General features: G+C 55.5%; 2 protein-coding genes across 4 annotated transcripts; both read left to right on the top strand.

Annotated features, from left to right (window-relative positions):
- Nucleotides 1–320: 320 nt before the first annotated feature.
- Nucleotides 321–16,251, top strand: FBF1 (Fas binding factor 1). 2 transcript variants are annotated; one of them, XM_074160412.1, is made up of 31 exons: nt 340–375; nt 1,347–1,464; nt 1,793–1,820; nt 2,416–2,457; nt 2,785–2,875; nt 3,285–3,345; nt 3,891–3,941; nt 4,081–4,225; nt 4,786–4,866; nt 5,599–5,718; nt 6,601–6,754; nt 6,980–7,113; nt 7,560–7,662; nt 7,774–8,163; nt 8,752–8,829; nt 9,128–9,222; nt 9,397–9,455; nt 10,219–10,263; nt 10,355–10,489; nt 10,689–10,789; nt 11,229–11,435; nt 11,960–12,067; nt 12,366–12,505; nt 12,805–12,923; nt 13,046–13,168; nt 13,288–13,473; nt 14,233–14,409; nt 14,604–14,741; nt 14,847–14,979; nt 15,357–15,481; nt 16,055–16,251. In XM_074160412.1, exons 2-31 carry the CDS (start codon nt 1,462–1,464, stop codon nt 16,136–16,138), a joined length of 3,456 nt encoding a protein of 1,151 aa, XP_074016513.1. In that variant the 5' UTR covers nt 340–375; nt 1,347–1,461; the 3' UTR covers nt 16,139–16,251. The 2 variants fall into 2 exon arrangements, with proteins under 2 accessions (XP_074016512.1, XP_074016513.1); XM_074160411.1 differs by lacking the exon at nt 10,219–10,263 and having other exon boundaries at nt 321–375; nt 15,312–15,481.
- A 582-nt stretch (nt 16,252–16,833) lies between these two features.
- On the top strand, nt 16,834–21,328 carry MRPL38 (mitochondrial ribosomal protein L38). 2 transcript variants are annotated; one of them, XM_074160110.1, is made up of 9 exons: nt 16,834–16,910; nt 17,144–17,323; nt 17,910–18,038; nt 18,119–18,327; nt 18,685–18,757; nt 19,294–19,339; nt 19,700–19,858; nt 20,246–20,382; nt 20,719–21,328. In XM_074160110.1, exons 1-9 carry the CDS (start codon nt 16,844–16,846, stop codon nt 20,853–20,855), a joined length of 1,137 nt encoding a protein of 378 aa, XP_074016211.1. In that variant the 5' UTR covers nt 16,834–16,843; the 3' UTR covers nt 20,856–21,328. The 2 variants fall into 2 exon arrangements, with proteins under 2 accessions (XP_074016211.1, XP_074016212.1); XM_074160111.1 differs by lacking the exon at nt 16,834–16,910 and adding an exon at nt 17,783–17,788 and having other exon boundaries at nt 17,173–17,323.
- Nucleotides 21,329–23,429: the final 2,101 nt, after the last annotated feature.

Raw genomic sequence — 23,429 nt, 5'->3', positions numbered from 1 at the left:
TGAGCAACCTGGTCTGGTGGGAGGTGTCCCTGCCCAGGGTCTTTAAGGTCCCTTCCAACCCAAGCCCTGGGTGTCCTTGGGCACCCGGAGCCTCCCGAGGCCCCGCGGTGAAACAGGACAATCCCGCCGCTGCTCCCAGCCCTCCTGCCCGGGACGGGGGTGCAGGGTGTCCGGGAGGGGGGGGGATGCTGCATCTCGCACCGGGGGGAGCGGAGCCGCCGGGCCCCGCTGCCGGGGGCTGTAGTTCCCGTCCTCCCGCGGGGACTACATTTCCCATCGTCCCGCGAAGGGAAGGGAAGGGCCGGGACTTCCTTGGGGGCGGGGGGAGCCGGGGCCTGCGGCCTCCCCGGCGTGCGGGGGGCGGCGGCGGAACAGGTAGGGGATGGTGGGGCTGGGGGCTGCTGCGGGCGAGGGGCTGGGATGCTGTGAGCAGGGGGACCAGGGCACCACGGACCCGGGCCCGGGATGCTGCGGGCCACCGGGTGCTATGGTAACGGGATGCAAGGAGGTGGAGTCGGGGGGGACCTCGCTGGTGGGAAAGCTGGGGGGCTCCTTTCATCCTAGGAAGTGATTGTGCCCCTGTACTGGGCGCTGGTGAGGCCCCACCTCGAGGGCTGTTGTCCAGTTTTGGGTCCCTCACTACAGGAGGGACATTGAGGTGCTGGAGCGGGTCCAGAGAAGGACAACGGAGCTGGTGAGGGGTCTGGAGCACAAGTCTTGTGAGGAGAGGCTGAGGGAGCTGGGGGTGTTCAGCCTGGAGAAAAGGAGGCTGAGGGGAGACCTTCTCGCTCTCTACAACTCCCTGAAAGGAGGGTGTAGCCGGGGGGGGTCGGTCTCTGATCCCAAGTGACAGACGACAGGGCAAGAGGAAATGGCCTCAAGTTGCACCAGGGGAGGTTTAGGACGGATATTAGGCAAAATTTCTTCACTGAAAGGGTTATCGAACATTGGAACAGGCTTCCCAGGGAAGTGGTGGAATCACCATCCCTGGAGGTATTTAAAAAACGTGTAGATGCGGTGCTGAGGGACGTGGTTTAGTGGTAACTTAGTGTTAGGCTGATAGTTGGGGTCAATGATCTTAAAGGTCCCTTCCAACCTAAATGATTCGGTGCTTCTGTCCTGCTCACACTCCCTCATCTCCAGCACCACTTGGTTTTCTGCATGGCCCCTGCAGCCATCCCACCCATTCAAGATCCCTTGGGTGGTCCCAACCCAAAGAGATGAGGTTTTCTTCTCTCCTTCCCCTCTTCCTTCCCCAGCCCCAGCTCCCCTGGGTGTTTTCCAGGCTTTGGGCAGAGCAGGAGCCACCCCTTGGGCAAACTGGGAAACCCTCCTCTCCCCTGCAGGTAGGAGCTTGGTGTGGATGTGACTGATGGTGTTAGATCCCCCACAACGCAGAGGTGGAGATTGGATGAACCTATAAACGGACTTGCTGGAGCAGGGGAAGGCTGGGATCCTGCAATGGTGAGTGTGATACAGTAGGAAGGCAGGCCTGGGAAATCCAAATTTGGTGTTCTGGCACCTCTGTTTGGAGGCGGAAGTGATCCCAAGGGCTAGAGGCTTCTGCCCAGCTGGCAGTCGGCGGGGACTGTGCTCATTGGTGTCTCAAGTTGTGTATCTCTGTGTTTTCCCTGTGTTTCACATGCCGTTTCCCAAACAGTGTGGGTGGGAGGAGGGCTTTGCTGTTGCTTGTGGGATTCTCTGAGAAACCCACCTCTGGCTTTAGTCTTTTGAGAAAGTCCAGGTCAGACTTGCTTTGTTTTCTAACAAGAGAATTTGTCTTTCTCCATAGGCTACAAAACCCAAGAAAAGTTTAAGAGGTATGTTCGCTCCTCTGCTTGCCTTCTGCTGTCCATAGGTGCTTTGGTCTTCTGGGAACATGTAGGACAAAGGAGAGGGGACACTGGGATCAGGTGGTAATCCTGGCTACTGAAATATTTCATGGTCCTTGTCTGAAAGATGCAGTTGAGTGCATTGTGTCGTTCCCGAACCACAGATACTCACCTGTCTCTCACATCAAATGGATTTGCTTATTGGGGTCCTATACTCCCTTCTTGTGAGCTTTCCCAAATCCAGGGGAGAACATATGCATTTATTTCAGTTCTTCCCCTCACCTACTCCCTAACTGCAGCCCCTGATGCTGAAGCAGTGCTTTTGAGGGTACTCAGGGCCTCTGAGATACTGTGGGGTGAGAGCTCACAGATTAAGTGCTGCTTGTGGCCGGTGACTGACAGAATAGAAGGCAGCTGGTTCACTTGATAAAAGATAGCCCGTTTCTGACTAACTGAAGCCAGATCTTTTATCCACAAAATACTGGAGGATTTCAAAAGAGCAAGCTGTGTTGAAGTTGGGAGCTTTTCTACACCTGCTTGGTGACCTCACCTGCCTCAACACCTTTAATTTGTCTCGTTTCAGGCTCTGTTGATGACGTGCTTGGTGACCTCCTGGGATACGATGGTAAAACAAACCTTCTCTGCAGCTGAAAGGGCAGCATCCTGGTAGTCTTCCTCCCTTCCTGGGAGCAGGAGGTGCTGGTGCCACAGCCATTGGTCTCCAAGGGGCTCCGGTTGTGAGGGGGGATGAAGCAGGGAGCAGAGGGAGAGCAGGGTTTCCCAGAGTCAGAGGCCACTGAATAGGTTGGACATCATTTGGGGGAGGTGAAGTTCTTCTCTAATTAAAAGCCTCTGTGGTCCATGAGAAGACAGCAAAACCCACTTCGGAGTGCCTAGGCCAGGAATATGCCCGTGTCCATCATCCTAATCTCTCTCTCTCTCTTGTTTCCAGATGAAACCCCTGTTAAATCTGCCAGAGCTTCCCAGCCGGCTGGGAGCAGTGGTGGGAGAGCCCGGGGCACCAGCTTGCAGGCCAGCAAGAAGTGAGTGCCTTTCAGACACAGCCTCTCTGTGCTCCCCAAGTCCTTCTGACCTGTTCCGTCCTTGGCTTTTCCACCTCTCTCCCTGCCCCAATAGCAACCACCTGGGAAGGCATTAACTTGATGTCTTTGGGAGCTGGGAGCCCGGAGCCTGAAGATTTCCAGCAAGAGTTGGGTGCCTCCAGCCCTGTACATCTTCTGTAAATCTCCCTTAGAAGAGTTGCTTGATTAAATGTAGCAGTCCCAGCACTACCATCTTTTATCCCGGTGCTATTTTAGCCCCATTTTCTGTGTTGTACAGTATGGCTGCTGCAGTGGCCCATGTGGTCCCCTCTTCCTCCCGCCGCTGCATCTCCCTGCACCCTTGCCGAGCTCACCTGTGGTGCTGCTAACCCCTGGGCTTGTGTCGCAGGTCCTTCCTAGAGGATGATTTCTTCAGCAAACTCCCTGCAGAGGATATCAAAGCTACAGAGGTGAGCCCAAATTTGGGGAGAGAGCTTGGGTGTCCTGAGGGCTGGGGCTGAACCGAGCCAAGCTTGCCCCTGGCGTCACCCCATCCAAGTCAGTGGTGGGATATCAGGGATGAGCTGTGAAGTTTGGCTGAAGAGGTAACCCCTTTCTGGCATCGCTGTGGGGTGGGAAAGATGCGATAAGGGAGTGGGTGGGTGGTGGGAGAAGGGTTCTCAGGTGCCCTGGATGAGATGGAGCAAAGCCAGGGGGGACACATTGTGCTGCAGCCCAGACTTCCTGGGTGTTCTTTGGATAAAGTGTTGTGGGAAGGGACCCTTACCCAAAGCAATGCCCTCGGTATTCCTGACACTTCTCCCAGAGGCAACAGGATCCCAGGAAAGGAATCAAGGCATGGGGGGCTTCCAGTGAGGGGGACACCAGGAGGAGTTGGGCATGGAATTCTTCCATTCCATAAAATGAGGAAAACCAGGGGCTGGCACATGAAAGCAGGGGGTGAGGAGTTTCCAAAGTCTGCTTGTCTCTGATCTCTGCCCTCCTTGGCATTCAGGAATCCAGTGCCTCTGACTCAGACCCGCAAGCTCTGCTGCAGACCCTGAAGGTAAGTGCATAAATATCCTTTATCTCAGCCCCACGTGTGCTGGAGCCACGGCCTCCGGCACCAGCCTCCAAAGGGAGAAGTGGCGCTGAGGCATTTGCAATGCTCACCCTGCTCCTGTCTTCATCCTGTTGCTTTCCAGGACATGGACGATATGGAAGCGGATCTCCTGGGAATATCGAAACCCAGTTCTGGGCCAGGGAAGATGACTGTGAAAGGTCCTGGGAAATGTGACTCCTCTGGAGGAGCAGTGAAAACTGCAGGGAAGCTGTTAGCTCCTGAGAAAGGTAAAGAGATTCTGCTCTTCTTTTCCTAAACTGATTCCAAATGGGCAGGGGGTATTTTCTTCCAGGATAGGGAACAAAAAGTGGATTTGTTCTCTAAAATCCTTTTCCTGGTCCTTTTTGGGGCGTCCCAGACACAGAGTGTTATTCTGGCCATGTGTTCTCCCTTGGGAGATCCCTGGCCTGGCCTTTCGTCATGGTGTGGTAACATGACTAACATCAGCAGCAACAACGGCCACGCTGCTGCCTCCCACCAAAGACCATTTGGTCGTTCCCCGGTGCAGTTCAAAGACCAGGGATCTGCGTGGAAGGAGAGGCAGAGGGGTTGCATTAAAGACATACTAGTTGCCAAACTGCCCTGCTCTTCCCCAGGCCCTTTTCTCCTCCTCTGCCTGCATTCAGACCCTTCCAGAGAGATTCCCACCCCACAGGACTGCGGGGCGACTGTGTGTCCCAATCTGTGCTTTTAGGGAGCTGCCACCAGAAAAGTGACCTTCAGCCAGAGTGGGAGAGGGGCATCTCTGTGGCACCTTATCTCTGAGAGTTGTGGCATTTCTTTCCAGGAGAGTCTGTAGCTCTGATAGAGAAGAAGCCACTCGCATCCCCCCCTGCTGCCCGACAGTACAAGAAATTTAACTTTGAAGGTAGGATGTCGCTTCACTTCAGCACGTAGATGCACGGGGGCAGCTGAGGACTCTGCCCTTGCTCTTTGCCCGTAGCTTGCCTCTTCTGTTAACCGAAGGCTTGGCTGGTTAATGAGATACAGAATCCTTCACCCCTAGGATGCTGGTGCAAATCTAATCTTTTAGAGATGACCAAAGGAAAAAAAAAATTATGGCTGTGTGTTTGAGGCAGAGAGGCTGGGAGACGATTCCTGGGGGCGTTTTCACATGTGCTTTTGTTTTTAATGACTGTCTGTAACACTTGGGAGCCCTTGTGTCAGGGGGGAAATCTGTCCATCTTCCAAACAGGAGGATGGTTTCCTGGCACAGCTGAGACCTGGTTGTCAAAGTCTGTACTTTAACCAAGACTGGCATCTGTTAAAATCACTAAGGTGCTTTAGGTGATTTGGGTGACTGCCTAAACAGTGTTCAAGCATTAAAGAACCCACATTTTGAGTTATTTTCTTCTAGGAGAAAGAAAATGTGGGAAAACTGAACAGAAATGTAACTCCTGAGTGTTTAAAGTGCAGAGGGAGACTTGGGATATCCCGGGTCCCTGCAGAACCTGCATTCATGGGCAGATAATGTCTCCTGTCCCTGTGTGCACGTGGTGGGGGATAGAGCTTGGCTTAGTGCAGAACTGTTCTTCTAGGTAACGTTGGGTTTGTTTGTTTCTATTATTCTCCTTTCCTGCCCCTACGGGGTAATTCCCAGATTTAGATGATCCTTTGGCAGGGCTCTTATCTGATGAGGAGCAGGATGCTCCCAAGAAGCCAGCCCCGACAGGTGCTAAAAGCAGCTCTGAGAAAAAAACAGAACGGAGCAAAGAGAAAGGTAAGCAGGGTTGTTCGGTGTATCCTCTTTGTATTAAGTGAATCAGCAGCCTGGAGGTGTGTTTGTGTGAGGTCAGACTGATTAAATTGAAAGTCACCTGGTCCCATCTCTTATCAACCAGTATGGTCATTTATAGAGCAACTCAGTAACGGGGTTAATCGTGACACAACTCACCAAGTGCTTGGCATTTCCAGTGTGCCCCAGGTTGCAGAACTGACCTTTCCTTTCTGGGAACCAGGGCTCAGATCTTACCTTTCACCTCAGCCAGCCTGTTCTGCACGTTGCCAAAGGAGAACAGGTTTTCTGGCTCAGGATTTGGGTGGCTGAGAGCATCACTGGTCTACGCCAAACCACAGTCGGGGCACCTGTGGGTGGGATCCAGCTGCACTGTGACTGCATTACAGGCACTCATCCCTCTTGTTCCTGCAGCAGGGATGCTAATGGGTCTGATAGTACCCTAAAATCTCCTTGCACCCCAATAAATCCACTCTGGACACAAGTAGCAGATGGTGGGTGGATTAGGGCAAGGACTAAGATGCATTGGTGGAGCAAGGACTTTGGGTGAAGGGGAGCAGGAATTAGCTGATTGGGAACTTGCAAAGCTAAAAAAAGCTCCTGGTGTTAACCAGAGCTGGAAACTCCAGTGTTAGTGACTCTCAGCAATGTCCCATCAGTGGATGCACGGCCACAGACTAGGCAGTAGTGTGTTGTCACTTTGTCATTTGCTGTGAGATTTGGTCACTGAAAAGAGTTATTTAAAAATGACTTTGTAAATGGTCCTGAGAGATAAGAGCTAGGGGGCCTGCTTTTATCTCTTCTTTAAAAAAAAACAACAAGAAAAGCCCTGATCAAACCTCCTGCCACCTGTGATCCCATCCACAGAGCCACCCCCACCCCAGACGCCCCTGCACACTGTGGCCCCAGTCCGGAGGAGAGAGGAGCTCACATTTGAAGATGATGGTGACGACTTGATGGATGCACTGGGATTTGGAAACGGCCCAAAAGGAGATGAGAAGCAGGGAAAGAAGGCAGAAGAGTAAGGGCAATGAAGAGGCAGTGGAGAAAAGGAGTGGGTGGCTTGTGCATTGAGATGGTGCCACTGTGCTGGGTGGGGGATGCTGGAGCTTCTGCCTGTGGGTGCCAGAAAGGGGCAGGAGCAGCCTCATCTTGCAGGGAAGAGCCAGAGCACTCTGGCAAGGCTAGGTGATGAGGAACAGCCCTGCCTCTTGAAGAAACCCATCTGCCACTGTGTTCCCAACAGAGAGGAGCTCCGGCCAGCCCGCTCCAAGCTGGATGAGTTGCTGGGACGAGGCTCCATGGCCAAAATCCTGGAACAGCCAAGCATGGGAGAGCACAGGGAGTTCCAGCTGGATAAGAAGTACCAAAAGCAGCCAGGTGAGCGTAGCCAGGGACGCTGGGAAGGTCTACAGAGGTGGCAGCATTCGCTTGGGAGAGCGAGATTGATTTCTAATGCCCTCACAGGGGAAATACCCTTTCTGTAGCGGTGAGCGGGGCTGCTAACGGGCTCTCGGTCAGTGCAAGGGGGAAGGTGGCTAGTGCAAAAGTGGCGTAGCGTGCCCTCGGGGCAGCCTGGGAGCATTCGCACAGTAGCCATAACTCAGTTCCTTCAGACGTGGGCTGATTCCCAGCAAAGGTGCTGTTCCCAGCCACACTGAGGAGGCACATTGCTCACGGGTTTCCAGGGAAGTTGTTTCCAGCTGTGTTTTCCCAGAGTCAGTGATCCCAGTGGGAATTGCAGGGGAGGAGGAGGAGGAGGGCTGGTGTGTCTTTGTAGCCGGCTGCTCCTCTGGGCGCTGACTCAAGGCTGCTTGTCTGAACAGACAAAGAAGAGGGTTGGGACGAGGAGGATTTTGTCTTTGGAGCATACAAGCCCACGGTGGCCTCCACACCTGAGGGCCGGCCGGCGAGAAGGCAGTCTGTGAGGTATGGTGTGCTCTGTGTGTCTCTTGCTGCAGCCACGCTGGCCCTGTGGTGGAGCAGGCTGGCTCCCCGGGGTCCTCTTGCAGGCAGGTATGCGACTGCCTCTCCTTGCAGCAGGTTTTCAGCTGAGAACATCAGTGAAATGAAACCAGAACCATGTTCCAAACCTCCTCCTGCAGCAAACAGGAGCCCCGCGCGAGGCAGCAGGGCTGGAGGCAACTGGCTGGGTTTGAAGGATGAGGATTTTATGGATTCGGAGCCACCGTCTCCAGCAAAGGCCAGTCCGGCCGTGAGCTACCCCAGCCCTGCCGCAGCTGGGGGGCCCAGCCCCACCAGCCAGGTCCCAGCTGTAGAGGAGGCAGCGGCTAAACCAGGCCTGGTGGAGGAGGAGAACTGGCTGAGCGCTGCCTTGTCCCGCAAGAAAGCCCAGGCAAAGGCCCGGGAGGGAAGTGCTGAGCCCTTGGAGGTCCCAGGCAAAGGGCTGGATCCCTGCTCTCCTGCCAGGTAAAGGCACAGTCGATGGCCACAGTGCTCCCGGCTGCTCCACATCTAGTTGCTCCAGCAGGACTTCTCAGAAACCCTCAGCTCAGTTTTAAGGAGTTAATTTTAAGTACTACCTTGTCTCAGGTTGGGATAATAACACGGTGCTTTCTCCCACTGATCCAGCCCACAGTCCCGTTACACCTCTGGGCTCTCCTCCCAGTTGTGGCCAAGATTGTACACGCTGCCCAGGTCCCACAGAGCTGTCCTGGATCAGCACACCCCCGCGAGCTCTCCCCATGGCCCTCATTCCTGCCTTCACACTCCTTCATTCCTCTTAGTCCTAGGCAAACCACCTTCTCCAGTTGAGTTTACACGGACACGGGTTCAGACTTGTGCTGGGGTGGCTGCTGCCTGGGGGAAGGAGGTGGATGCAGCAGGGAGGAACACCAGTGATGGAGGTTTTGGGGTGCCTCTGCAGCCAAAAGGCTGAATCCTGCCGCAGCTGAGTGGGACAGAGGCTTTCACCTGCGAGGCAGGAACTGGTGTTGGGGGAAAGGATGTTGTCTTTCATCACCTTGGCTCTTCACGTAGGATGTTTTTTGCTTGCAGCCAGGCACCTACCTCCACAGGAGCACCACAGCAAGGAGCTGCCCTGCAGGACAAGGCAGCGAGCACGGATGGCTCCGGGTAAGGCCTCCTTGTGTTTCAGTCGTGCTCCATGGGTGAGATTTCCTGCAGAAAGCAGCTCCATGGGTGAGATTGGGGAATGGGGAGAACTGGTAGCCAGCAGCGATCATTTTGATATGGGATCTCTGTAAGCTGGGAGGGAAGGCAGCTCTGAAGGATCATCAGGCTTATGCCTGTTTGATCACAGTGGAACAGCCAAGCTCCGAACTTAAAGAAATGCCAAGCAGGATGACGTCTATCTGCCTCTCCCTGAGCTGTGACACTGCTGTGTGTCACTCGTGTCTCTGTGCCCGCACAGGCAGCCGGTCCCCTGGCTCAGCACCGTGAAACGAGCCTCAGCTCACCCGTCAGAGGCTGCGAAGGGAGATCCCTCCAAAGACAGCAGCACCCTGGGTGCGTTTCACGTGGTTGCGCAATTTGGGCAAGCATACGTGGAGAGGGTCTCCCTGCCCTGCTGGAGCAGAGCAGGACCCTTCTCCCTCTGCCCAGGAGACACAGGCCCTTGTCCTTCTGGGAGGGGATGGTTCCCATTGCCACATCTAAATCATGGACTTGTTCAATTTTCAGTCCCCACGGCCTTGATCCCAGGAGAGCAGGAGACACAGGGTCCTACACTGCTCGCTCAGGTAGGTCTGCTGGTCCTGTGTCCCCAGGAAATGTGGGGCCGGGGTGGTGATTGCAAGCCCTCCCGTGCCGACTTGCTGGCATCCAATGCTGTCCATGCTCCCTGGGCAGGAGGAAGGATGTGCCCTGCTTTGCATCTCCGTGTTCCTGGAGGCAAAGTGTTTGGAGGACTCCAAGATGCCACAAGTCGTATTTATCAGGGCAAAGCACATGTGCCATGGATGCTTTGTAAATCTTGTGCTTTTACAACCCTGCAGTGCCTGAGCAGCATTTACATAGTTCTCCAGGCATATATCTACTATATTAATTAGACAACAGAGACTCCAGCTGATAAAGGACTTTTTCTTCAGCTGGTTTTCCCCAGTATGGTGGTGAAGATGCTCTGAGATTGTTTCTAGACAACTGAAGGGGAATCAGAGCCTCTGACAGAGACGGCAGCTCTTGCTTGGTCTTTGAAGCCTCAGTTTCTCATCTAGCTGGGCCTCCTCCCCCTGCCCTCATGGCAGGACACACGCTGTCTCCCAGAGGACTCATGGTCTTATCCTTAAGTCCATTCCCAGAGAAGGAAGAGCCCAGCATGATTGTATCTGGGGTGGGGGCTGCTGAGCATCACCTGGGGAGAAGGACCCCAGGCCAGCAATGGGGTTGGGCTGGAGAAGGGTAGAGGAGGGACCGCAGTAGGGTGGGGATGGATTGCTCTTCCCAGGTTAGGAGATGTTCTCCCCAGGGCTTTACCTCCCTGAGAGCATCCTTGTGTCCCCACAGGTTACCACACCCAGGGCACATCTCCAGGCTGCCCCACAGCTGCAGGTGAGGCATGTGCCTTCCTTTGGGGATTGATGGCCACACCAAAAAGCCACTCATCTTGAAGGGCCTTGATCTTCTCTCTCCATCCCCACAGGCAGAGTCCCCAGTCCTGGGCTTGCTGCACGAGAGGAGGCTGGGTACTCCCGCAGCCCAGCTCCACGAGGATGCAACGGGCTGTCGGGCAGCGCTGCTCAGTGCCCAGGCCCGTGTGGCAGAGCTGGAGAGCCAGGTGAGCCCCATCGCCTGCTGGAGGAGGTCCACGGGTGACTCAGGGGGAGGAGAAGGGGCCCTGTCTGCTCCAAATAGCACCAGGGTGACAAGGGACAGGAGAAACCTCCCTGTCCAGAGATGCCTACTGCCACCAAGTGCTGCTGTGGGAGCTCTGTCCCCAGGGCAGCATAAGGACCTTCTCCCCGGATGCCTGGCAGGTCCGTATGCTGGAGCTGGAGCGGACGCAGCACAAACTGTTGCTGGAGAGTCTCCAGCAGCGGCACCAGGAAGATCTGGATCTCCTTGAGAATGCCCACAGGTACGAGGCTCTCACCTGTGTCACATCTTTGCCTACAGCCCTGTCCATCAGCCATGGGGTGGGAGTGCTGGGGCGCTTCCCAAATCCGTCCCTGGGGCGGGCAAGCACAGAGCCATGTCAATAGGGACCTGGTAGGGGCAAAGAGGAGCCCCACAGGTGAGCCAAGGTGGGGTTCCACTCTCACCAACATTGTCCCACAGATGACAAAGGGAAGGAGCCAGTCTAGTTGCCAGCATGTCCCCAACCAGGGCACTGCACTGGGCAGTAGCAGGAGGGTTCAGGGCTCAGACTGTGGAGAGCGAAGCACCCTGTGCCTCGGTTTCCCCACACACACAGCGACATGGATCTGCTCTTAAATCCCCAAGTGCGCTTTGGGTGGAGAGTGCCGGGTATTGCCATGAAAGCAACGCTTCTTCCTTGCTGTGACCTCTGCGGGCAGGAGCCGGGTGAAGGTGGTGGAGGAGACCTACGGGCAGCGGGAGGAGCGGCTGCAGCGGGAGAAGGAGCAGTTGGCAGCTCAGCTGTTGTCGCAGAGCCAGGACGCGGAGCAGGCACGGGCAGAGCTGCTGGCACAGCACCAGCAGCACCTGGCAGCGCTGGAGCAGCAGAGCGCACTGGAGCTGGAGCGGCTGCGAGAGCTGCAGAGGTGAGAGTGGCGCAAGCAGCACGCACGTGGGGCTCGTTCCCCTTCTTTGGCAAAGGGACCAGGGAGCGGGGACACGATGAAAGGAGAAATCAGACTCCAGAAGCACTGGGTTGTGGGCAGGTCAGTGGCTTTTGGAATGGGGATTTGCTTTGTAGGTCGACACAGGGAGATCTGGCTGAAAACATCATTGTTTTCAGAGCGAATGCATTGTAGTATGAAATATGCTGAATCCAGTGTTTCATTGCCCCCAAATCCCTTTTATTCAGGTCAGTGAGTCACTGATGTCCACACAATTTGGGTCAGTGAGGAATCAGCTTTTGGTAGAGAAGCCCGTAACCCCTCAAATGTGGTCCATCCCGAATGTGGATGCCTGTCGGTGGGATGTCCTGTAACAGACCACCATGCGAGCTCAGCTTCTGGCGCCTGGTTCTCAGCTCCACAGCCGAGCCTCTTCCACGATGCCCGTCATGGAGAGCACCAGTTTGTAACAGCCCCTGGTGGGCTCCTTCCCCTGTGTCCTGCAGGGTGTCTGTCCAGGAGATGCGCAAAGACCACGAAGAGCAGCTCCAGCGGCTGAAGCGGCTGAAAGACCAGGAGATCGATGCGGTGACCAGTGCCACTTCGCACACCAGGTACCAATGGCTGACATCATATCCCCGCATTGGTCACTGGCCACGGTATTCCCTGTCCCACAGGGAACCAGTGGGACCACAAGGGGAACAGGGGCCATCCCCTCTCCCACCCGTTGCCTCCAGGGATGCTGAGCTGTTTAATATCCATCAGTTCTCCCCTAAGCAGCAGCTACATCTTCCTACTGCTCTGCTATGACCCAGAGAGGTTTGGGCAGGACCCACCACACATTCCCCTCTCCATCGTGGTGAGACGAAGCATGTCCCACAGGGGTGACCTTCCTCTTGCTCCCTTCCTCAGGTCTCTGAATGGTGTCATCGAGCAGATGGAGAAGTTCTCCAGCGACCTGCATGACCTCTCACACAAGGTGGAGGCCACGCACCACAGCACCTCCCAGGAGCTGGCCATGGGGGCACGGCAGCGGGACAAGCAGCTCAAGGGTACGTCTGCCATTCCCCTGTGCCAGAATGGCTGTGGGGACCCAGCCAGGGCTGGGGACACCCAGAAAACAGGGAGGAAGCTGGGCTCCGAGTCAGCCAGAGGCTGGGAGCCCAGGCTGGCAAAGCCTTGCCTGCCTTGGTCACTGGACATCTCAGGATCTCTGTCTTACAAATTGATGTCCTGGGGATGTTCAGAAAGTGATGAGCACAAATGGGTGCAGCTTTTCCACGAATATGGTGTGGACAGAGCAGGTTTTCCACCTCATGCTGCTCATGACCCTGCTGCTGTCTCTCCCTAGTGCTCCAGGACAGGCTATCGCAGCAGCAGAGGGACATGGAGGAGGAGCGGAGCCGTCTCCAGGAGGTGATTGCCAAAATGGAGGCGAGGCTGGGCGAGCAGACTCGGCTGCTGGAGCAGGTGAGCCCACGCTGTGTCCTCTGCCCAGGTCAGTCCTCCTCTCTGGGTACGGGGCGTATGTCTTACACACTGGAGGTGGAGTAAGTGAATGGCATCTGTCTCTCCTCTGTGTCCCAACTCAGGAGCGATGGAGAGCAACAGCAGAGCAATCCAAAGTGGAATCACTGCAGCACTCGCTGGAGGAGCAGCGGCGAATCATGACCCAGCAGCTCTCCATGGAGCGAGCGGAGCTGGAGAGGGCGAAGGTGAGGTTGGCCGAAATCTCCGGGTGCTTTTCACATGAGTCTGAGTGGGGCTGCACTGCCGTGTGTGGTGGGGAAAGAGCTTAGTGCTTTCTCTCTCCCTCTCTCATGACGCTCTCCAGAGCGCTTTGCTGGAGGAACAGAAGTCGGTGATGCAGAAGTGCTCAGAGGAGCGACGGAAGCTGGCAGCTGAGTGGGCTGAATTTCACACCCGGCAGCAGCTGAGCAAGGAGCGGATGGAGCGTGACATGGACCGAGCCCTGCAGATGGACTCCCAGAGAGAGGGCACCATTATGAGCCTGGCCAAGGTACCACAGCAGAGCCCCTTCCTGTGGCCTCCAGCACTGCCTGGTGGGCTCACGGATGGGTCCTGCCCATGGGGGAGATGTTCAGCCCTGCCTTCAGGTGTTTAAGACAGAGACGTCACTTGGGGTGGTGAGAATCAGGCTGTTCCAGGAACAGCCCCCACCGGCCTGTTCTAGATGTTGACCGAAGCATCAGTTGCCTCTGTCTGTCCCCTTTGCCTGTTAGGAGTTTGGGCAGCCAGACCAGGCGCAGCTGCTTCTGTTGTAAGTCTGGTGAGAGGAAACTTCCATGGTGGGTTAAGGAAAACTTCCCTGTGCCATGGGAGTGTCCAGAGCCAGTTCTGTTCCCCCCCGGGGCTGTCCAGAGGGGATATGTGGCACAGAGAGTGTGGAAGAGCTGCATTTTGAAGGGCTGCCAAGGTGGAAAATTACTATTCAGGCTGGGTATTTCCACTGCTGACAAACAGCTGTGCCTTGAGCGTGTTTTAGGGTGTGCAACATGGTGAGGGGCTCTGTCCTTTCCGGGGAAGGAGCGTGTGTGTGTCTGTACAATCCCAGCTCTGCCAGCCCTGGTCCCCAAGGGGAGTTGAATGAGGGCACTGCTCGAGTACCTGGTGGTGTTGCTCTGTACCCCAAACTGGCACACACGAGAAGCTCAGCAGGGGCAGATCTCTCCCTGGGAGGGATCCTCACCTGGGAAGACATGAGATGGTGTCCAGGACAGGGCAGGTAATGCATTGTTTTCCCCCATGCCCATCCTAGGAGCAGGCAGAGCTGAAGATCCGGGGCCATGAGCTGAAAGCCAAGGAGGAGCAGCTGGCAAGGGACAGGGAGCTGCTGGAGGAGGCCTGGCAGGAGCTGAGGCTGGAGAAGGAGAAGGTGAACGGAGCTGTGTTGCGCATCCGGCAGCGGGAGGAGGAGATTAAAAACATGACCAAGGTAAGCAGAGCGTTGGCGCTGCAATTCACAGCTGTACACAGGCCAGCAGCACAGCTGGGGTTTCACACCCCTCCCAAAGTCGTGAATCCTAATCCGACTGTCCCGGGAGGGGAATAAAGGGATGCACAAAGGAGCCCTGCCCCAGGGCAGCGAGGGTCCCTGTCCCCAGCCTCCCTAGCTGCTCTGCCTTGCAGCTCTCGTCCCAGAAGTACGAGGAAGGGGAGCGAGCCCTGCGGGAGGCGTGCAGGATAGAGTCTGAGCACCAGAGCAGGCTGCGGGTCATGCAGCAGCACCTGGAGCAGCTGAAGCAGCAGGAGCAGCGTCTGCAGCAGGCAAATACCCCCTTGCATTCCCTTTTTGGCCTGGGGCCGCCATGCCAAGGGCCTGAATCTTTACCAACAGCTTCTCTCTCTCCCTTTCTCCTGGGGATGGGGCAGGAGCGGCTGAGCATGGCTCACCAGAGGAGACAGCTCGAGCAGCTACGCGAGGAGCTGCCCAGCAACCCTGTGATGCTGCTGACTGCAGACCAGGACCTCAGTGCTCCTACAAAAGGCCTTTCCAGCACAGTGTGTAAGGCTTCCTGCATGCTGCTGGTGGGAAAGGACGTGCTTGGGCAGGGGGCAGCTGCACTTGTATTACACTTCTCAGGAGGCTTGGGGTGTTCCTGAGGACTTTTTAAGTTCCCCTGTATATAAACCTCAGGTGTGAGTTTGGCTCCTCATCCTCTGAAGGAGCTCAGCGGAGCTCTCTGAGCCAGGGTAGTGCCAGGAGGGGGTGGAGGAGGCAGGAAGAGGGAGATCCAGGTGGGTTAAAGCCCGTTTGCACTGGGAGGATGGGATGGACCCTACTGCAGGGACTTGCTGGCAGCAAAAAAAGGGATGCTCTGTTGTCTTCGTCCACAGTTCCTCTAACAGCAGCAGCACCACACAGTTGGGCTCTCATTCCAGGCTTTCCACCTCCTGTCAGGGTGCTCCCTCAGCACAGCCCGGGGGATAGCAGGGAAACCCTGGCCGTGGCTGGCCCCACCGAACTCTACGCCAAACTGCTGCTGCTGAAGCACAGGGCCCAGCAGGTGAGGTGGTGGGAGACTGGGGCTGGAAAGGGCTTCAAAGCAGCTGGGTGGGAGCAGGGCTGGGTGAAGTCTGATTTGAGCCTGACAGGCACAGGGTAGGGGGTGTCCTAAGATCATTACTGAGCCGGTGGGCTTGCAGAAGCCCTCTAGGGCACCTAGAGGGGTGATACCAGAAGCAAGGATGAGTAGATCCTCACACTTTGTTTCAGGTTCATCCATAACATCCTTGGCTCGATGGGGTTCCCCCTCTCCTCACCCCATCCCTGGGTGGGAGAAGCCAGCTCTGCTGGAGTCCGGTTTCATGATGTCCCCATCCTCTCCCATCAGCTCCCTGCTTTCCTGGTGGGTCCTTCCCAGGCGGGGATGCTCTTGGAGGTCTCACTCAAAATGTGAGGTTATAGGCTCTGAGGGGAGCCCATACACCCCAGGGGGTACCACGGATGGGTACCTGCCCCCACTGCATGAAGGAGGATTTGGGATCCTTCCCTCACTCATGAGAGACGCCCTGGACTGTGACCCCATTTCTGTGGCACTCTCCGATATCCATCCTTTCCATCCTTCCTCTCTTCTCAGGACCGTGATTTCTTAGAGGATGAGCAGTTCTTCCTGGAGACCCTGAAAAAAGCATCCTACAACACTTCGTCTCTGTCAGACTGAGGAGGTGGCATCCTCACACACAACCCAAGGGGACGGCTGTGTCCGTCCTTACAGGAGGCTGCTGTGCCCTCCACATGGGGGAGGAAAACAATAAAGGAACCGTTCTTTTTTTTAAAAAACAGTCTCGAAGTGGTTGGATTGTGAAATCCATTCCCATGGACTCCGAAGCCGCGTTTTGTCTGGCCTCTATCCCTCAGCACCCGAGCTATGGGATGCAGTTCTCCTGGACCAGCAGCTGGCTGGCTGTGGCAACCAAAAGTGTTATGGGGGATCGCAGAGGTCTGGCTGAGGTGCAAGGCAGGGCAAAGCAGAGCTGTCACGGTTGTGCCCTGGGGCTGTGCTGAAGTTCATCAGCACCCTGAGGATGTTCCACGGCTCACAGGCTTTTCCTTTTGGGGCCTCTTTGTGAAGAAACCTGGCTATTGTGCCGGGCTTCACCTCCCTCCCTGCTGCCCCGGGGTGACACCAGGGCCACCCTGCGCCCTTCAGCGGGATCTGCCCTGGGGACAGCGGAGCAATGGCGGAGACGTAGCCCGGGGCGAGGGGGAGAGCCCGTCGCTCTGGGGCGGTGGGGTCATTTCTAGTCAGGCCCTTCAGAGGGCAGCCCCGTTGCTATGGCAGCGGGGGCTTTCCACGCCAGGACCTGCGCGGCGCAGCCCCTGTCGCTATGGTAACGGGGGCCTTCTACTACGGGCGGCGCGCACCATGGCGGCGCCCTTGCTGAGCGCGGCGCTGTGCGGCGTCCGGGGCGGGCGGGCCTTCGGCACGGCTGGTGAGACACGGGCCGGGGAGCCCCGGTTCCCCATGAGTGGGAGCCGTTTGGAGTCGGGGAGGGGGACGGAGGAGGGAGCTGTCGGACGCCTGGGTTCCTCAAGCGTGCCTGGCGGGGCCGGCTCAGGGAGTCGGGGGTGGTTCTGGCCCGGGACGGCGTTCCTCGCTCTTCCCGGGCTCTCTCGGCCTCGTTTCTTGCTCTCTGTGTAAAACGGGAACTCTCTCCGCTTCCAGCTGCGCTCTGCAGGCGGGCAGCCCCGCTGGGGCCGATGCCCAACGAGGATATTGACGTCAGCAACTTGGAAACGCTGGAGAAATACCGCAGTTTCACTCGCTATTTCAAGCTGGCGGAAAAGGAAAGCAGGAAGCCCCGCTGGTGGAAGACGTACCGGCAGCACACCAACCCCCAGCCAGGTACTCGCGGAAGGAGCTGCACCGCACGGTTTTGCTGCTGAGGGTCAGGGGAGCTGTTGTTGGGGCCATGGGTTTGCCCCAAAACCTGCCCTGTGGAGAGCTGATGAGGTGCTTTGGCACAAGGTTGGCCCTTCTCCCATATAGAAGTTTGCAGAGCACAAATGTTTTCAAGGGAATAGATAGCAGTTTTCTGGAAAGAGGGAGGTCAGGACCTGCCAAAAGATATGGAGCGAGTTAGAGAAGTGATTCCTTGACACCCCAATAGCATCAGAGAAAGCAGACCAGGAACCAGAGCTTTAGACCAGCAGCAAATAATAGAGTTTGGCAGCTCTGCTGAGCAGCCACAGAGACCAGGCCTGCTCACCAGCTGGCAAACCTCTGGGCCTGGGGCTGTGCTGAGTTGGGGGAGGAGGAGAGAGCAGAAGCATGGAGGGTGGAGAGGGAAGGCAGAGATGGTAGAACCAAGTGATGTCTTGAGGTTTGCATCTCTTTCACACAGTGTCTAACATTTTGCAGCAGTTTTGTGTTGGGGTATCTTGGGAATTCACATTTTTCACATTGATGATTTTTTCACCCCTCTCTGAAGAGCCAAAGACTGACATCAGCCTGCCACGTGATAAGCTGCTGCGGGCAAACGAAATCAAGGAAAGAAAAAAGATCCTGAGGGAAAACCACCAGAATGCTGAGATGGAAAGAGCAGCACGGCTCCGGACTGGTCTGTACCCTGCCACCTCCCTCCATGCCCCGGCCACTCGGTCCCCAGCTGCCTCCTGCAGCGTTTCTCTCTCCTTGCAGTGCTGATCCCCCTCGATGAAGTCCGAGCTGAGTGGGAGAAGACCAGCGGCCCGTTCCACAAGCAGCGTGTGGCAGAATGTTGCGGGATATTTCGTGATTTGTTCAAGGGGGCCACGTTCACCCCCTGGGTTACCTTGAGGGTGGAGTACAACCAAGAAGACGAGCACTTCGTGCCAGTCTATTATGGGAACATGGTGACTCCATCCGAGGTGTGTGACGGGAGCTGGGAACAACCTCAACCCCATGGGAAGCCTGTGTGTTTTTGTCAGATGCTCCTAATGGGCATTGTCTGTTCTGGGGGGTTTCTTTTACAGGGATATTTCTCCTGTGATGAAGGAAATATGTTTCTTGGGTGTGCTAAGAACAGAGCTTTGAAACAGGATTGTTGTCTGCTGGCAGGCTGATGTTTATTAATGCTCCTGGGGTGCTCTCCAGGTGGAGCTAGGTTAATCGGTGGCATGGCCGTGGCCATGACAAGTTTATATTCTTTCCTTGGAAATCATGACATGGTCTTAATGGAACCTTTTGTCTGACTGATTTATATTCTCGTTATGTTGCTCATTTAGGCTTCCAGTCCTCCTGCAGTGTCATATGAGGCAGGCAAAGGCTCCCTCTGGACTTTGTTGCTGACAAATCCAGGTGAGTAGCAGGTTCTTTAAAAAGAGCTTGTTTAAACTGGGTTGTTTCACTGTGCTTTTGGTTAGCTCCCGTTTCTTTTGGCTGCGCAGTATCTCCTGAATAGAGATGCATTACATATGCAGGAGAGATTGTAGCCTCCCCAAATCTCTAGCAGCTGAGAGATGAGACAGTGATGCAATGGTACCTATGTCACAGCATAGGGGAAGCAATTCCCTGACTCCCGTCTTTTGTTTGCTCCCAAACTCTTCTCTCCCTCAACAATCTGCCAGGGAGGTAGGTTAGCTGACGTTGTTCACCCTGCGAAACCAAGGCACAGTGAAGCAGCTGACCAAGAAATCCTTTTAATCTTGGAATTACATCTGTAGAGTTCTTTGCTCAATCCTATAAGAATGAGTTACTTTTCTGCTAGGAAGGGGGTGCTGGGAGGTCTGGAGCTGCCCCCTCTGTTCAGCGGGGGTCTGGGTGTGCTCACTTTGGGGTTGATGCGAATACCAGGTTGTCACTAAGTCGACTTTCTCCGTTTTGTGCGTTTGCAGATGGACATTTAAGAGACACGGACTCGGAGTACCTCCACTGGCTGGTGTGAGTACTGCATATCAGTGCTGCTTAGCGCAGGGAAAGCCCAGGTGGAGAAGGCGGAAACTCCAGCAGAGCTCGGGAATAAGAACTAAGACAGTTCCGTGACTTTCTCTGGTGCTCCTGCTGCATTACCCCTGTGTTCTGGGTCCTGCTAAAGATGCAGTAGTTCCAGGTGTTGCTGCTGTTGGGCATTCATATGGCTGGGAGTGATTTTTCTTTCAGTGGAAACAGCCTCCTCTAGTCAAACAGGGTATAATCACATTGAAACATAACACAAGGTGACTTGCAATCCTGGGTGAATCTGCTGGTCCCATTGGAGGGAAGTGAGTGGATATATAATAAAGTAAACTTCTTTGCATTCAGGACAAACATCCCAGGCAACGACATCGGGTCGGGTAAAGAGATCTGCCACTACTTGCCCCCCTTCCCTGCCATGGGAACTGGCTACCATCGCTTCATCTTCCTCCTCTTCAAGCAAGACCGCTCCATAGATTTCAGCGAGGATGTTCGGCCAGTGCCATGGTAATTCAGGCTTTCACACGGCAGTTTCACACTCGCTTGGTGAGGCTGTTATTGCTTGTTATGATGACGTGTTTATTACTGCTGTAGGAGAGCAGTTCCTTTTAATCTGCAGGGCTGTTTGGAGTTTGTGTGTCATCTGAAGCCAAAATCCCAGCCCTGCAGCAACACGGAGTCCTATTGCTTTAAAGCAGGTTGTTAAGAAAGTGTTTTTTCCTGCCTGGGGCAGAAATGTGCATGGAGCTGGAGAAGCTGGAAGATCTTTTTTAGCGACTTCCTCTTCCACCTCTTTTTTATAGACTCTGAGGTGATGTGGGGAAATAGTTGCCTACCAGAGTGCTGCAGGAAAAGAGAACCACTTCAGCTCTTGTGCTTGTGTCTCGTTTCCAGCCACAGCCTCAAGATGCGAACCTTCAGCACGTTTGACTTCTACAGAAAGCACGAGGATGCAATGACCCCGGCGGGGCTGGCGTTCTTCCAGTGTCAGTGGGACAGCTCCGTTACCTCGGTCTTCCATCAGCTTCTCAGTAAGAAATGCAGCATGTGGGGGTACTGGAGGGGGGCCCGTCTGTGGGGTAGGACGTGGCCCTGCGGGTAACACACAGGGTCAGGGAGTGAGCTTGGTCCTGGCACTTGTCCAGGATCTGTTACAGCACAGACCGGGTACTCAGGGAGCCATCCTCCACCAAACTAACAGCAGTCTGAGGAAACAACCTTTAAAAGGCCATTTTGAATGAACATTTTAAAATATCACCAAGAGAGCCTTTACCACGTGTGCGCAGGGGGGGCCTTGCTGGTGAAGGAGGGGGCCTGGGGTTTGGATCCGAGCCGTATCGCTAACATTCTGTATTGCCCCTTTACAGATATGAGAGAGCCTGTGTTTGAATTTGTGCGGCCGCCTGTTTACCATCCTCCACAGTTAAAGTTCCCGCGTCATCAGCCTCTGAGGTACCTGGACAGATACCGAGACACCCACGAGCCCACCTACGGCATTTATTAGGGGACTGGCCTCCTCTCGAGGCACTCTGGTGTACGCTGGGGTGCCAGCCAGGCGGACGGGGCTGCCAGCTTCCCCACATTCACAAAGTCTCAGCCCCTCGGCTGCCAGTTTCCCCTGTGCAAGGAAATGTGCAGCTGGGGGTAGCAGGGATTTCACGGTGCTGGCAGCTGTGTGGTCAAAGGGTACTTAAAAAGGAGGTTTGTAGATGAAAGCAAATCTCTGGCCAGGCTGAAATCTTGCTACTGATTGTGTAGCAGAGCTGGTCAGTCAGGGTGGCAGGGCAGAGTCCCCCAGAGATGCCCTGCCTTGTTTCTCTCAAAGGATCGTGTTCTTTTTTTGCCTGTTTATGGAACAAACAGAGCCAGGCCAGCCTGGATTTCCTCCCCTTACAGCGCTGTGATTCAGGGCTGCGTTGGCTTTCATTTGTACAGTCCTCTTAAAGGGATGGGTCTGATTAAACACACTCGGAGCAATGCTGGTGGCACTGCCTTGTCTTTATTGGGAAGAGCTCAGTACCCCAGCCAGCTGGCGCAGAACTGGGGAGCTTGAGCAGAGGAGAAGGGCAGCCCTTCCCCTGGCTGATGTCTTCTTCCCCTGGCTGATGTCTCCTTCCCCCCTTAGATGTTGTAGGGCAGGAAGAGTGCAGCTACGCAGGTGGTAAACCTGTGGAGCTGGCTTCTCCCAACAGCTACACAAGCATGTGGACCTCAGTCTTCTTCCCCTCCCTCCCCGGAGAGCATGTAGCTCCTGGTGTGGATGGTTGGAGCAAAAGTAGATCTGGGGTTTGGGCAGATGCACAGTTGTGTCCTGGTCCCCAGGCTGTGGAGAGACTCCACTTTTTGCTCTGTGGGGCACTTTGTGTATCCCCATTGACATGTTTAAACCCCCAAATACCATTGTGTTCCTGCCATGGCAGCTGCCGTAGCAGCTCTGGTTCCCAGTAAATTTTTATCTGAGGTTCCCCCCTTCCTCAGGAAGTAAGAGCCTCCAGCAAACAATGGAGATTGTGCTGAAATGCCAATGCTGAAATGAAATGCTGAAATGTTACAAGCTACGCCTGAGCTCCTTGAACTCTCCTCCCACCCCGAAGGGTTCTGGGGTCTGGTTTAAGCCTGGAACAGGTTGCCCAGAGAAGCTGTGGATGCCCCATCCTTGGAGGTGTTCAAGGCCAGGCTGGATGGGGCTTTGAGCAACCTGGTCTAGTGGAGGTGTCCCTGCATATGGCAGAGAGTTGGAACTAGATGATCTTTAAGGTCCCTTCCAACCCAAACGATTTTATGATTCTATGAATTAACTGGTGAGGTGGCCACAGTGGGAGTGCAGGTGTCCTGCGGTTCCAGGCAGACACAGGTTGTGTTATGCCTCTCTCTGAGCTCTGAATATTTGGTCAGAATTTGCAGATTCAGCCCAAAGAAACGTTTTAGGGGCTGACCCTATGCTGGGCCACACGGGGAGTTGTGATAGATCCCAAGTCACCTCCTGGGTCCCAGGGACACTCTGGGGGGTGGCTCCGAGGCGCCTGTGATACAGAAACTGCTCTGAACCCCCCTGCAGCCTGCTGGCAAGCCCCTGGCTGCAGCACAGGCCTGCTCCCTGCTTGCCCTCGCAGGTGGAAGCAGAGCCGCAGGTGTGGGGAGGCTGTGGAACCATAAACTGGTTCCATAAACTCTGGAACCCTAAACTGAGGCCAGGAGCCTGTGCGCAAGCGATAGCACGTCTGCATGGGCAAGGAGATAAGGTTTGGACTGGAAGGTTGGGAGCTTTTTCTCCTGAAACTGAACTGTATGAAGACAAGGTGAAAGTGGCACCACAATCGCCTCGGGGCAGAAGCCTCTGCCTGCCACCTGAGCAGGGACTGATTGTCCGGATAAGGCCCTTACTGTGTTTTTTAGCACAAGGTGTCCGCAAGGAACTTAGCAGGAAAAGGAGCGGTGGAGTGTGCGAACAGCACACGGCCGTGCGAACGGCAGGACCTGTAGTTTAAAATGGAAAGACAAGAGGGCAGGATGCGGCCCTGGCCGGCTGCTGGCATGTGTCACAGCTCTTATCACTGCAGAGGGAGGTGACAAGTGGCTGCAGCAGCAGTGGGTGCCCCTCTCTGCTGGTTCCCAGGCTGGCCGAGGCTGGCAGCGCTGTACTGAGGTCTCTCTGCCAGGGGGGACCGCCATGCTCTGCTCAGGGACACGGCCCTGGCCAGAGGTGAGGATGCCAGGAAGTTCCTTCAAAGGGCAAAAAGAGGAGTGAAATCAGATTATACGGTGTCCTGTGCGAAGGTGTTCACGGAAATACACGTGGCTCTGAACCTTGTCATGTGTCTCCCTGTGCTGTCGCTGGAGCCTCCTGCTCTGCTTCGGTGCCCTCCCTGTCCCCGAGGGGAGCAGCTCCAACCCTCCCCAGTGTGTGGCACAGCAAGCCAAGGGGACACCCACTGGGTGTCTCTTTAAGAGCCTGCCTGGCTCGGAGCCCTGACCCGCCTCTGTGCTCAGCGTCACCATGTCTTCCTCTTCTGCACAGCTGAGTTTCTATTTCCCCGGCTTCTTTCCCCCTGTCGGCCCGATCCCTGGCACAAGCAAG

This window comes from Numenius arquata, chromosome 17, assembly GCF_964106895.1.
Source record: "Numenius arquata chromosome 17, bNumArq3.hap1.1, whole genome shotgun sequence".
NCBI lineage: Eukaryota > Metazoa > Chordata > Aves > Charadriiformes > Scolopacidae > Numenius > Numenius arquata.
The sequence above is the reverse complement of the archived record's forward strand: the minus strand, read 5'-3'. Positions and strand labels throughout refer to the sequence as shown.

What these genes read in the sequence shown, in the direction of transcription:
- FBF1 (XM_074160411.1), top strand. An exon ending in GCTGTTAGCTCCTGAGAAAG is followed by an intron (nt 4,226 to 4,785) that starts GTAAAGAGATTC and finishes ATTTCTTTCCAG; the next exon opens with GAGAGTCTGTAGCTCTGATA. An exon ending in AGATTAAAAACATGACCAAG is followed by an intron (nt 14,410 to 14,603) that starts GTAAGCAGAGCG and finishes TCTGCCTTGCAG; the next exon opens with CTCTCGTCCCAGAAGTACGA.
- MRPL38 (XM_074160110.1), top strand. Translation starts at nt 16,844, where the DNA reads ATGGCGGCGCCCTTGCTGAGCGCGGCGCTGTGCGGCGTCCGGGGCGGG. An exon ending in GCGGGCCTTCGGCACGGCTG is followed by an intron (nt 16,911 to 17,143) that starts GTGAGACACGGG and finishes CTCCGCTTCCAG; the next exon opens with CTGCGCTCTGCAGGCGGGCA. An exon ending in AGCAGCACGGCTCCGGACTG is followed by an intron (nt 18,039 to 18,118) that starts GTCTGTACCCTG and finishes CTCTCCTTGCAG; the next exon opens with TGCTGATCCCCCTCGATGAA.